The sequence below is a fragment of the Nicotiana attenuata genome, chromosome 3 (assembly GCF_001879085.1).
Source record: "Nicotiana attenuata strain UT chromosome 3, NIATTr2, whole genome shotgun sequence".
NCBI classification, from domain to species: Eukaryota; Viridiplantae; Streptophyta; class Magnoliopsida; order Solanales; family Solanaceae; genus Nicotiana; species Nicotiana attenuata.
The window spans coordinates 5,263,446-5,277,036 of NC_031991.1; the positions used below are offsets into that span (position 1 = coordinate 5,263,446).

At 35.9% G+C, this 13,591-nt stretch overlaps 1 protein-coding gene across 2 annotated transcripts; it reads right to left on the minus strand.

The window, feature by feature from the left end:
* LOC109223232 (pentatricopeptide repeat-containing protein At2g30780-like) lies at positions 943–8,799 on the minus strand. Of its 2 annotated transcripts, none has more exons than XM_019387457.1 (6): positions 8,662–8,799; positions 6,976–7,412; positions 4,842–6,393; positions 4,690–4,743; positions 1,971–2,564; positions 943–1,554 (listed from the first exon to the last, which is right to left on the minus strand). In XM_019387457.1, exons 2-3 carry the CDS (start codon positions 7,387–7,389, stop codon positions 5,278–5,280), a joined length of 1,530 nt encoding a protein of 509 aa, XP_019243002.1. In that variant the 5' UTR covers positions 7,390–7,412; positions 8,662–8,799; the 3' UTR covers positions 943–1,554; positions 1,971–2,564; positions 4,690–4,743; positions 4,842–5,277. The 2 variants fall into 2 exon arrangements, with proteins under 2 accessions (XP_019243002.1, XP_019243001.1); XM_019387456.1 differs by having other exon boundaries at positions 1,950–2,564.

Sequence of the window (13,591 nt, forward strand, 5' to 3'; positions counted from 1 at the left end):
CATTTTACTAGACAGTGCGCAATATGCCTACTCGATTCTTCGTTTTGTTGCTCTATCATCCGTTAATCTCCGAATACGATTCCGGCTTAATTCCTTGGGCTTTTACTCAGACTTCAAAGCTCCAAATCACTTGAATTCATTCCATAACATCTACATAGCTCGGAATCACCCCTACAAGGCATAAAACACACAATTAGTGCAAGACGTTAGCGATTAAAGCTCAAACTCAATTAAAGTGCAGTAAATTTGAGTGTAATAAGCCTCTAAAATACGTAATTATAGCCTATCATCATCAGACGACTAAAAAAGTAACTATCATGTGTTATTAACAAAATTCTTCCATAAAATTATTTTAATAGATCATATTTTTGTCAATTTTTTTAATATTTACTAAATATATATTTACTTATAAAAATTTAACAAAGTAAGATTTAAATAATATTCATGTAACAAAAAAACCTGAAAACCCCGACAAAACCAAAGTAATTCAAACTAATATAGTTGGTTTGACTTGGTTTTAATAAAAACCGAACCAGTCCGATCAATGTATACCCCTACGAGTTGATTATCCTTACAAGCTTAATCTCACTAAGCATATGTTGAGTAATATATAGTACTACTATAAAATTTTGTTCAAGCGCCAATTGTTGCTCTTTCAATCCTAGGGACAAAATTTAGTTCTAGTAGGTAGTTGTGCCTTTAATCTTATAGTAAACACTATTTGGTGGTCTATGATTTGGTGATTACAATAAGGGTAATGGGTACTATTTTTCCTTGATAAATGCTGAAAATGTTGGTGATAATGGTGTTAAGTGGAGTATTTTTGAAATTCTCCTTGATGACCTCATTCACATACTTGTCTTCGTAATTTAATTCTAGCTTGCATCATGTTACAAATTGGAGCAAATTAAACAAACCGCTACATGTTTATAGATTTAAGAATATTGTAAAATTTGGTTAGCGTTAGCACAAATAACATTGTTTACATTATACACACTGATACTATAAGACAAATTACTTTTTCACTCTATCAATGCAAGAAATATTAAACTATAAGTGCGTATAATTTAAATAGTGTTTCTTAACCTTCTGGACTAAAGTTAACCAAATTTTATGGTTTTGTAAACATGTAGCGATGTGTTATACTTGGTTTAAATAAAACATTTCTGTTTAACCCAAAAAAATAGTGAAAACTTCAGACCTCGGGTCCAATAACATTTCTAATGTGATACCACCTACCATTCACGTTTCCTACGCTCTCTCCCAGTTATCTATCACTCTCTCCCCACGGTGTTTTCGCCATTACTTCTTCACATTCCACTTATAGTGAAAGTTAGGCGGTATTGCATTAGAAATGTTATTGGACCCGAGGTCTGAAGTTTTCACTATTTTTTTTGGCTTTCCACAGACTTCCGCACATGCTCCATTTTGCTCCCACGCAATTCATCTGCTAATTGCCTCTGTAGGTTCTCATCAGGTGAGGGGCTTCCCCCGACCTTAAACAAGCACCATGAGCAACAGAATGAAATAAACATCTTCCATCTCCAGATATACCTGCATGAAATGAAGCAGTCTTTTCAATTAAAATAACGTCGATAGTAACTATTAGTACTAGTTAGTAGAGGCAGATCTAGCCCTTTGTAGGGAGTTCAACCAAACACAATTTTCTTAACTCGAACCATGCATACAAATGTAAAAAAATTTGGAAAGGACATACACAGCACCACCTCCGACCTCAATGACTCTAAATCTTGGGTCCACATCTAACTTTTTTTTTTAAAATAAGTATGGATCCACATCTTCATTAAGTTTGTATTTCAAAGCAAGGGCCATAAAGTTACTGTAATATGCTTTCACATAATCAGTAGGTGGAAGAGTAGTTTATCATATCAACCAAACCTGGAAAGTGGAAAGAAACAGAACATAAAAGCCCAGAATGCACCACTCACCAATTACAGAGTAGTCAATACCTTTCCATGTGAACAGCCAGCGGTTGAGGAAGCACAGTTATTTCCCTATTTTCTTCTGATGCTTCAGCTCAGTATGGACTAGTTGAGAGGCTAAATAGCAGACTGCCAAACCAATAAATAAACCAGCAGATGTAAAACGTCGCACCAGAAATATGCCCTACTCTGCTTCAGTTTCTCCGGAACTTTTGACTGATTGGGCAAGAAAAAACACATATACATCACAGCCCAGAAATATGCCCTACTCTGCATCAGTTTTTTCCGGAACTTTTGACTGATTGGGCAAGAACAACCTCACATTCACATTTTGGAACTGAATAGAAATATCAAGGCACGGCTTCCAAGTATATCTGGGATTCGCTGCAGTTCTAAGTATTAACAAGTGACAGCTGTTCTTCAGCTTGGAGATACTAAACCCAAAATATCTTCTTTGAGATCCCTCAATTTGAACTGAAGATGAGAAACAATTTGACTTGGATGCAGAAATAGTAGAATAAAGGAATTCGGAGGCTTGGTTCAGATACAAAACCGCAACGAGTTGGCTGGTGCTTGCAAAAATAATCACAGAAATGCCTTGTCATTTGTCTCTGCGCATGTCTGCTCAGGAAACACAGGTTTTTCATATAAGTACCGATGGAAGAATTGACCATTATGCTAGCACAGTAACAGGAAGGTAAAAGACGGAAAATCCAAACTCACAATGGTTTACATAGATTCAACCAGCATAACACGGGTGCTAATTGCCCCTAGTACAGCTGCATATTCCTCAGGCAATTGAAACCACATTTATTTACCTATACATGGTTATCTGAAATTTACTCTCGTTCCACTAGATGAATAAGACCACATGCACTAAGAAAAATGAAGTCTGCAATCAAATTAGATGTCCTGACAGAGAAAAGCATACGACTGCTCAGAAATTTTCAACATGGAATTTAGTTGGGCGCTTATGGCAGACCTTCCAAATAGTTTATTCAAGAATGAAAGCTCTTTCAATGCAAATTTCTCTTCTTATATATGTAAGAGACAAATATTTCAGTTAGAAGCTGTCAGTCTTCTGACAAAGATATGTGTAGCTTTCTCAATCCTCACTTACAGCTTAGATAGGAGAAACACCCCACACATAAGAAGAGAAGACTTATCAGCTAAAGGAGCAAAGAGCATGACAATATGCCACATGAATTTGGGAAGGCATTACCCAGTGTGGTTCATAGAATTCTTCTTATTACTCCTCTAAAAACTGACAGAAGTGAATGAATAATGCACAATATGTCAGATGGTACCTCATTTATATCTCATGTGATAGTTCATTCTAAATGAGTAATTTGTCACTTCGGCCAAATATTAACACTCATTCTGAAGTAATAGAACTGTCAGAAAAAAGTTTTTTCTTTGCCTTGATAAAATATCAATCTCAAGGCTCTGGAAATTTTGTCAGAAAATAAATGGGAAAACAGGAAGTTCGGATCCTGTAGCAACATTCTAACTATACACATAATGGATCTTTGAAGCCAAATGCATAAATTCTTTTCGAATAACAACCACCACAAAGGCTGTGAAAATACTCGATTATCAAAACAAGATAGAAAAGTAACGCTGTCATTTGAGAAAAGGGACAACATTTATTCTAGAAAAAAAAAATAAGAACGAGAACTATTTGTAAACCAGCAGTTGAATAGAGGCAACACCAATTTTAGCATTTCCATCAGTAAAGAGGGAAGAATGGGCATTCAAGCAGTGTAGCTTTCCAGATATTCATGATTCCTACGAATAACTGCATCAAATAACTACTATGAAGGCCATTTAAAATACTCGATTAATTAAACAGTATCATCTATCTATTTTACTATAAAAGCAAGGGTAAATTACGCTAAACACCCCTATAATATCACTTAATTTTAGATACACCCCTGTATTTCTAAATCAAACACTTAATGCCCCTATATTATGGAAATCCTAGACATTTCTTATTTCCTTCATATAAAAATTAATATATGGAAGTTGCCCTTATCCCTATTCCCATCCTTACTCACTTGTCCCTTACTGGCCATTCCGTTGGACACTCTCTAAACTTGATACACTTCCGTATTCCGCTCTCTTCTTTTTCTTCTTTGCAATAAAAGTTTATTTACAAAGAGAAATATATAGATGTAATTATCGTCGATTGAATTGGTCACGAACCATTCACCAAAGGAGTTTGCCGAAGTTATGCCTCCATTAGTCCGAACAGTGGTTATATATAAATCAACTAAAATGTGAATCTCTTATTGGACAAAAGCTTTACAAGAGAAATCAAGACACTTTGGAGGATAAGGCCACACTTGGTAAGGCTGCTGGGATACGGTAACAATAGAGGAGAAGGCTCAAACTTATTGAGTTGTGAGGACAAGATGGATAATGGAAATTGTTCTAGAAGGATTGAATGAAAATCGGGATAAGGGCAACTTTGTCCATGTATTAATTTTTATATAAAGGAAATAAGAATGTGTAGGATTTTCATAATATAGGGGTATTGCGTGTTTCTTTTAGAAATACAAGCGGTGTATATAAAACTGAGCAATATTGTAGGAGTGCTTAGTGTAATTACCCGAAAAATAAATAGGCCAAAAGTAGCATCATCTATGTTACTACTTGCTCTATTGTGGAATTAAAACCATTAACCCAGATTTAAATTTAGAAACCAGGAAAGAAGAAAAAGTGATAGAATATCGGTGAGACTCACCGATCAGAGGCAATGGAACAACATAATATCCAAGCGGGTGCAGCAACAAAGAATCTAGCAAGAACAGCCAAGAAGAGAGAGCAGTTATATCGCCAGAGTCAGAAGCGTATATAAAAGATAATAATACAAGAAAAAAAATAGAAAGAACATACAAAGTAGTAGCGGAGAGATGATGCTAAAACCCAGAACAGCTGGAAGGCGATGAACCGAAGAGGCTGTAGAAGATTTTAGAGCCACAGAGAGCAAAATAGAGAAGCGGTACATGGCAATGCAGTTTCCCGTTATAAGACACGTAAAGTTACATAACTAAGTACTATGAGATGTCTAAATTACCCAGAATTTTATTGACAATAAGCAGACATGTTCATCACACATGCTTGACTTAACTCTTCTGTAAAATAGAAATGCTTGCATCGCTTGAGCTTTTAACTGTTGTATATCAGCAATGAGAGGGAACAAGAAAAGGAGAACTAAATAAGAGTGTCAACTGGCTTCATCAAAATCCCAAATTCCAGCAGCATTACAATCAGCTAACCACGACCTTCAAAGCAAGATGATAGGAGGAAATTGAAATATGAACTACCACGTTCATCCGTTCGTAGGAATTCCATATCCATGCTTGCACATCATACCCAAGACCTGATGAAGCTTATCCTTTTCCCCCCACGTTGTGTAGGCTTTAAGTAATATCCAAAACGTTTTCTTTGAACAGTCCAAGTTCACATTATCCATCTCGCCAAGAACTTGCTCCATTTCAATGAGTCGCCTTTGTGAAGCATACATAACCATCTTACAGTGGTAAAGGGACCTACATATTTTCCAACCAGCACATTCTGCACGACTAACAAAATTAGCAAGCTCGTCTACTGCATTGTTTCGGAAATAACTTGAAATGATGCAACGCATGACACCAACTGTTGTGACAGACGTGTTACGTTTAAATGCCTCATTTATTGAATTTTCCATCTCGTCTAATAAATCCTCCTTTGCATACAGACAGATTAATATGACATTCAACCAAGGCCTATAATCATCTTTAGGAATCAACCTCATCAACTCTTCAATCTTTTGAACTTTATTTACGTCAGAACTTTTACTGTAAGCACATATCATAGATCGAATTAATGGGATCCCGTACTGATCAACATGACCTTTGACAAGCTCATAAATCTCTTCCATCTTATCCAACTTACCAGAATGTGCATATCCTCGAAGCATCAATAAATGGGTAGCAAGATCAGGTATGAGACCTCCTGCCTTCATGATTCTATATGTATTCTCCACATCATCCCACATCCACGCTGTGATATACCCAGCAATTAAATTGTTGTATGTACTAACATTTGGGCAGATATTCAAATCATTTATTTCCCGTAAGGTTGCCTCCATGTGATCTATCAGCATTAATCTACCAAACACCGAGATAAGTATGTTGTATGTTACAATAGTTGGAGTACATGTTGCTTCCCTCTTCAAGTCCCGAAAAACTGATTGACACTTTACAGCCAAACCATTGAACATATAAGCAGTCATAAGGGCGTTATATAAAGAGGTGGACTTGAGTTGCTTGTTGGAAGCCTCTTTGAATAGTTCAGCTGCAAGATCAACATTCTTTAACCTTCCAGCCACAACAATAGCCTTGGAATACTCCTCAGCTGTCATGGGAGTCCAGTAATCCAATTGTCTTCTCCTCCAGTCAAAAGCCTGAGAAAACAGACAAAGTACGTTACTTCCTCAACCAAAAAAAAAATAGCAGTGATCACAGACTTAACATCTGGTCTTAGGTAGAAGACATTGAGAAGAAGTACATAATACAGTGAAGGCATACAAGACTTTTCTTAAACTGTGAGTACTAGAATGACACGAAATTACTATTGATTAACCAAAAAGAGAATCGTCTAATATTGTCAAAAGAAGAGAAACGCCTCATTTTTGTCTCATCCACAAACTCAACTCCATTATTATTTCCCACACCTAGTTTACATAATGTAATCATAAAAGTTAAATTCACACAAGCAGTCTACGAGGTCCCAATTCAATTGTCCTTTGCAGTGTCAACAAGTCCTCTTTGACCAAGATTCCATATTTATATTTGTTTTATCCTTTTTTATTTCAAAGATTGGTGGTTAGCAGAATTTTTATGTAGTCTATAACTGGAAAAATAATGAATCTGTCAGACAAAAAATAAGTCAACCATCGCAAAACAAAATCGGTTCAGTTACAATGAGGATATGGTATGTTGCTACGTACAGATAATAAGTATATTACGTACAGAAATTAAATCACCTGGAGCGCTAATTGGGGCGAAGATTTTAGCTGTTTTAAGAGCTCAACAACCGCAGAACCATCTGCATACCTCCTAAACAACAAAACCCCTCTATCTGCTAATATTCTCTCAATCTTTTCAGCATCACCACTGCAAGCTAGCAACTCATCCCTTAAATGTGAAACCCTTTCTCTCAGATCCTGTTTGACCAATGAATCAGCGTGACTCCACCTGTCTGCGAACAAAGCAAATACCTGTGACCAGGCAGGTTGGGAAGAAGCTGCTCCGCCCGCTAGTCCTCGAACCCACAACGTATTGGCTGAAGCTCGTGCAATTGTGTAACACCATGAATGTTTTCTATAATTTTCAGAAAATCTTTGGAGAATTGCTTCCGTGTGGGAAGCATCCGAGATTCTCCATACCCTCTTCATCATTGACAGCTAGGTAAAGTGGTACCCTAATTTACATATAATTACAATAGTGTCAGCCAACTTGAGGTTTTCAAAAGGTTAAATCAGCTCATTCAGCAGCTTAGTTAACAACCTCCGTAACATCAAAATCAAAATCCAACTTCTAAAATTTCAAAAGCAATTTTCTATCCAGACGAAACCATTTCAAAACTCGCAAGAAAAACTATTCTCTATCCAAGCAAAACTATTTGAAAGCCCAAAATCTGGAAGATATATGACACCAAAGAATCATACTCCCTCCGGTCACAATAAATGACCAATTTACTTTGGGCACACCATTAAGGAAATACTAAATTCTAGACAAAAATAGTTAGTGTGACTAAACAACCCTTCATTAAATGTTGCAACATAGTTATAGTAGCACTTACTTCTATTCTCAAATGTTAGGAGTAAATGACTTTTTAGGAATACGTACATAAGGATAATTTTGGAAAAACAAATTGAATTTTTTCTTGATTATATAATTGGGCACTTATTTTGGACCAAAATAAAAAAGCAAATTGGTCACTTATTGTAGACCGGATTGAGTATGATATATAGAATATTGAATGCTTCGTATTTTATGGTCCATAAAGCATACATCGTGTACAATCAAGATTCGCCATACCCATTTATCAATGCAACATTTTTCAAGGGTTTATAGAGTGCAACTGCTTTGATTAGGAAAAAACCTCCAAAATAACTAACTGAATAAAACATTTCAAGATTTTTTCTGTAGTTATTTTATAGCCAGACAAAAAAACAAACTAAACCACACAAACAAACCAAAAAAAGCAGATACTGACTTTTTTTTACAAGCTACAGATAAAAGAGAATCTGAGGGAAGGAGGAAGAAAGAGGGTTAAAGGTACAACTGGATTTCGTAGGAGTACTTATCAGTCAGTTTGGTTAGGTTTTGGAAAATATGATTCGGTATTTTCGTTTCGGTTTCGGTTTCTACAAAACTCTAAACTGAAACCAAACCAGATTAAATTCGGTACAATTAAGTTTTTCTCTTTCGGTTTTGATTTGTGCGAATTGGTAACTTAGCTATGTAGGGCTTGGGGTTTACTTGAGCCTTTCCAAATTTGGGCATCTCCAAACCAAATGCCTACTGCTTGCATAGATACTAATTACTACAATATGTGAATGTTAAAAATTCTCAAACAACTTATCTTTAGAAAAAAAAAGGAATGTTCTTTTTATAGGTAATGAACAGCATTAGGAAATGCTGAAGATGTGTAAATCTAGGTATACCTGCTCCGGCGATTGGTGAACGGCTGGCGGAGTGGCGGAGTAGCTGGCACTCGATATCGGAGGCTGGACTGGCGGAGCAGCGGCGGTGAATGTCGAGAAAAAAGAGAAGGTCGAAGCTTTTCTTTTTCTATTTTCAGATTTTCTGCTTCAAAGAAGGTGAAGTTACAAATCTTAAAGGCCATTTTAGGAGAAAATGACAAAACCGGTCCCTTATGTTTTCGGTTGGTGTAAAATGGCCTTATATGAGTAGTATATTTTAGCAGTTGTAGTCCTTATGTTTATCAAAACTTAGCACTCTTACACTCTGTTTGGATCACTGTTCCTTATCGTTTTATAATGTATTATATTGTATTGTGTCGTATTGTATTGTATCGTTTTATAAATACAATATTTGGATAGATTGTATTGTTTGTTATTGTTAAATAATATTTTGCTGTTTGGTTTGACTGTATCGTACTGTACTGTAACTGATAAGTTTACTAAAAATACCCTCAATTGTTTAAATATTAAATTTATCAAAAATTATGCATAAAAATAATTTTAAAAAATAAAACAGAAGAAGGCAAAACACCTTAAGAAAGTAGAACAAAGGAGTAAGACAGAAGAAGGCAAAACAAAGGAACACAACTAATTAGAATTGAGTTAAAAGCAAATTAGGAGAAAAAAATCAAACAGAAGGCGGCAGAAGTTTTGAAAACAAATAAAGTAGGTTATATGTTGGAGATTTGGAGTTAAAATAGAAAAAAAGTTAAAGGGTAAAATAGAATTATGGAGTATAAGTTAGGCATAATTGGAAAGGAAAATAGGAAACAATCCCACCACACCAAATCGGTTGTTTCAAAAAATGGGACTTTCCATTGTTCCGGAACAATGGATTTAACAATACAATACAACCAATTTTAATGAAACAATCAAAACAAACATTGTTTTAAGATAACAATACAATACGATACAATGGGGAACAACCATCCAAACAAGCTGTTAGGGTGTGTTTGGTATAACTGAAAATGTTTTCTGTGGAAAATATTTTTCACTTGAAAAATAAGTTGTAATCTTACTCATTTTTCGGTGTTTGGTACGCAAATTAAGGAAAATAACTTCTTAGGAGTATTCATAAATAATTTATATACAATAAACATGAAGCCATAAATTTTTGAACCAACAACCTTCCGAACCCACAAATTTCATAAACTTCTGAACCGCTAAACTTTCGAACCCATAAACTCTATCATTTCTAAACATGTAAACTTTCAAACACATAAACTTCCGAACTTATAACTTTGGAACTCGTAAAATTTCGAACCTGTAAACTGGAAAAAAAAATTGCGGGGGTGGGGGTGGGAGGGGGGGTGAGGGAGTTTGGGATGAGTGGATGGTGTAGAAAAATAAAAATAAAAATTAAAAATCGAAAATACACAAAAAAAAATGAAAAAAAATGCGGTTGGGGGTTGGGGGTGCGTGGGTTGGGGGTTGGGTGGGTGGTTCAGAAAAACGAAAAACAAAAAATTAAAAATACAAAAAAATAATAATAATAATAAATTTGGGGGTGGGGGTGGGGGGGTGTGGGTGGCGCAAAAAAATGAAAAAAATAAAAAATTGAAGTTGGAGGGGGTTAGGGTTAGATGTGAGGGTAGGTGGAATTTTTATAAAATAATTTCCTAACTTTTTCTAGGGAAATCATTTTCTTCCAATTTTAAGAAAATGTGATTTCTAGGAAAATATTTTCCAAACTATTTTGTGCAACCAAACAGTGAAAAATGGAAAAATATTTTTCGGAAAATATTTTTCGTCATACCAAACACACCCTTAATCTTGCGTATATTTATAACATGACGGTAGTCATCTTTGACAATTGTGAAATGGAGACATTGGTAGTCCATCTTCGATTGAGGGTTTTCTCTCTCTACATCTGAGAGCTTTTTCCCCTTTGTGGGGTTTCATTCCTAGACCAAACTTACCAAAATTTCAAGAAATCCCTTCAATTTCACCTCTCAATCACAGTCTCAAGCATATTTCAACAAATAAACCTATCAAAATCGCTACTTGCATCCTCTCTGTTCCCCAATTTTGGCAAACTTTCGTTCTATATACCAAACCTTAAATCATAAGTATCAAGAATTTTACAGTGCGAAGATGGCGGAAGAAATTACAGAACGCCTTCATAAATTTATTCTAACGGAGGAAGAAAAGGAGGTTGTGGCAATAGAGTTTTCAGATATTCAGGCAAGCATGAAAGAATGTGAAGTAAGTCTTCTTGGTAAGGTAATCTCTGACAAAAGGTGAATTTTCATGGAATTAGGAACGCTATGACTCTGGCTTTGGGAAACCCTATAGGATTACAAATTAAAGAAATCAAATGGAATTTTTTCCATTTCATTTTCAAAGATAAGGAAAGTTTGGATAAAGTTAAACTTGGTACTCCATGGTTATATGATAGATACCTCCTCAATATCCATCCTTAGGAACCAGGATTGGAGAGTGACTCTCCAATTTTTAACTAGAGTAATATGTGGGTTCAAGTCTGGAACACTCCTTCACACTGGATGTCAAAGGATGCTGGTCGAAAAATAGGACATGCATTAGGAGGTATTATTGATATTTTCATTCATGAAAATGGAAGTAAAGAGGTTCAGTATATGAGGCTTAAAGTCATGATGTATATTAATAAGCCACTACTTCGAGGGAAATAGATCAAGTTAGGCTTTGAAACTATTTGGATTGAATTAAGATATAAAAATCTACCATATGTTTGTTACTATTGTGGTGTGCTAGGACATAATGATAAAACCTGTATACAAAGGGAACAAAATTTACGATCAGGAAATCTTAGAAGTGACTAGTTCGGGACATGGCTACGAGCAGAGAACAATGCATCTTTCTCGGAAAGTCAGAAGCCTCAAGATTTTAATAATGATAGAGCGGGGCATACAATGATGAGAAATCGTAACTATAAAGTGGTTGAGGAGAAAAGAGCTAAAGGAACCAGGGAAAATTTGCAAAATTTGGAAGACGACGGGGACTCGATGGATACGTAGGATGGTATAGAGAAAGAGAATGTCCAGGTAGAGCAAAATAGATCACAGGGGAAGGAAGTTATGGATTTGCAAGCAAATGATGATGATAGTTTGACTGACAATGAGGAATTGAACCAACTGCATTCTCAGGAGGAAAAAACAATCAAAATCTATAACAAAAGTATGCCACTTGCTGATTCATAAAATAAAGATGTTGGCCAACTCCACACGAACACTTTGCAAGAAACTAAACTTCTAGTATGTTCATATTCGCAATCACTTTTGAAAGGACAAGGAGATATTGCAAGGAACCTTCATGATGTTGTAATTATACCAGGTAAACGGTTAGGTGATGATGTTTGTATACATGATTTTGGGAAAGAAGACAAAGATCTGGATGGTATTCAGAAGACGATGTTGCAGCACCAAGGCATGCTACTGGTGATGAACATAATGGAGTAAATGGGAGTGATGTTGTTTCTGGGAATAGAGCATTCAATTTTGAAGGGCCTAATATGCTAATTGATATTCTGATTATGGAAGAGTTCAGTTTAATGGGGATAAAATGGAAAGATAAGGAGATATTTACACCAATAACTATTGCAAAACGTCAAAAGAAAGAGGTGGTACAGGAGGCCAGCCTGGAATGGTCTCCCTTGATGAAATGAAGTTGCTGGCGTGGAATTGTCGAGGGTTGGGGGATCCTTGACAGTTCCCCGTTTGAAGGAGAAAATGTATCTCCACTCCCCGGAATGTATTCTTCTATGTGAGACGAAGAACCAACACTCACGACTTCAGTGGCTGCGACAAAAAGTTGGGATGCAAAATTTATACATTGTGGACCCTGTCGGACTCTCTGGTGGACTCGCCTTACTCTGGAATGAAGACACTCAGATAAGTAACATTTACTCTTCATCCTATTTCATTGAGTTCTCCATTTATGATAATGAAAAGAAGATTAGTTTTTATTGTATTTTTGTATATGCTAGCACAGATAGAGAAACTAGAAAGAAACAATGGGCTAAATTTATTACTAGATCAATATCTTGTGAAAACCATTAGATGTTGCTAGGGGATTTTAATGATATTATTGATAATTCTAAAAAATCTGGGGAACTACGCGGGCTCTTTGAATTTTTAAGGATTTTAACAACTTTATTAATATGCTAGGAGAGACAGACCTTGGTTATAGAGGGAAACATTGGACTTGGTCTTGTTACAGAATTAATGAGGGACGTATTCAAGAATGCCTGTCACGCCCCGAACCTAGGCCTGGACGTAACACGACACTCGGTGCCTGACTACATGTGACCGAGTGAACCAACTGGCTGGCTGAATCAACATGTGATATCATAACATACTGAATGCGGAAGATAAACTAATACATGCCGATATTCTAAAAGTTTGGATGATATAAATCAAAGTGCGAAAATACTAATATAATTCTGAAACATATTTGCAGCCAACATAGCTTAACATGAAAAGCCTAAGACTCTGTCTAACTGTTACTCTAGTCTATAAAACCTCTAATGAAGTACTGAAAACACTGACTGCCTGAAAATACTGAAAGACTGTAAAGTAATGATAATGCCCCGAAAGAACTGGGGATCACCAAACAGCTGGTACGAGAATCCTAGCGCTTTGAATCATCAACCTGTAAATTATTACCTGCATTGTGAGATGCAGGCCCCCGGCAAAAGGGACGTCAGTACATTTGAATTGTACTGGTATGTAAAGCAACTGAAAGAAAGGTTTATAAATACTGAAACTGAAACTAAGCTGATAACTGAAATGATAACTATTGAAACTGAAACTGAAGTGAGAATTGGTAACTGAACTGATAACCGAAAAGATAACTCATAACTGATAACTGAACTGATGACTGAAAAGATAACTGATAACTGATAACTGAACTG

Excerpts from the sequence above, each read along its gene's own strand:
- LOC109223232 (XM_019387457.1), bottom strand. The coding sequence starts at position 7,389 with ATGATGAAGAGGGTATGGAGAATCTCGGATGCTTCCCACACGGAAGCA. Across the intron at positions 6,394-6,975 it reads CGCCCCAATTAGCGCTCCAG|GCTTTTGACTGGAGGAGAAG; the intron begins GTGATTTAATTT and ends CTGTTTTCTCAG.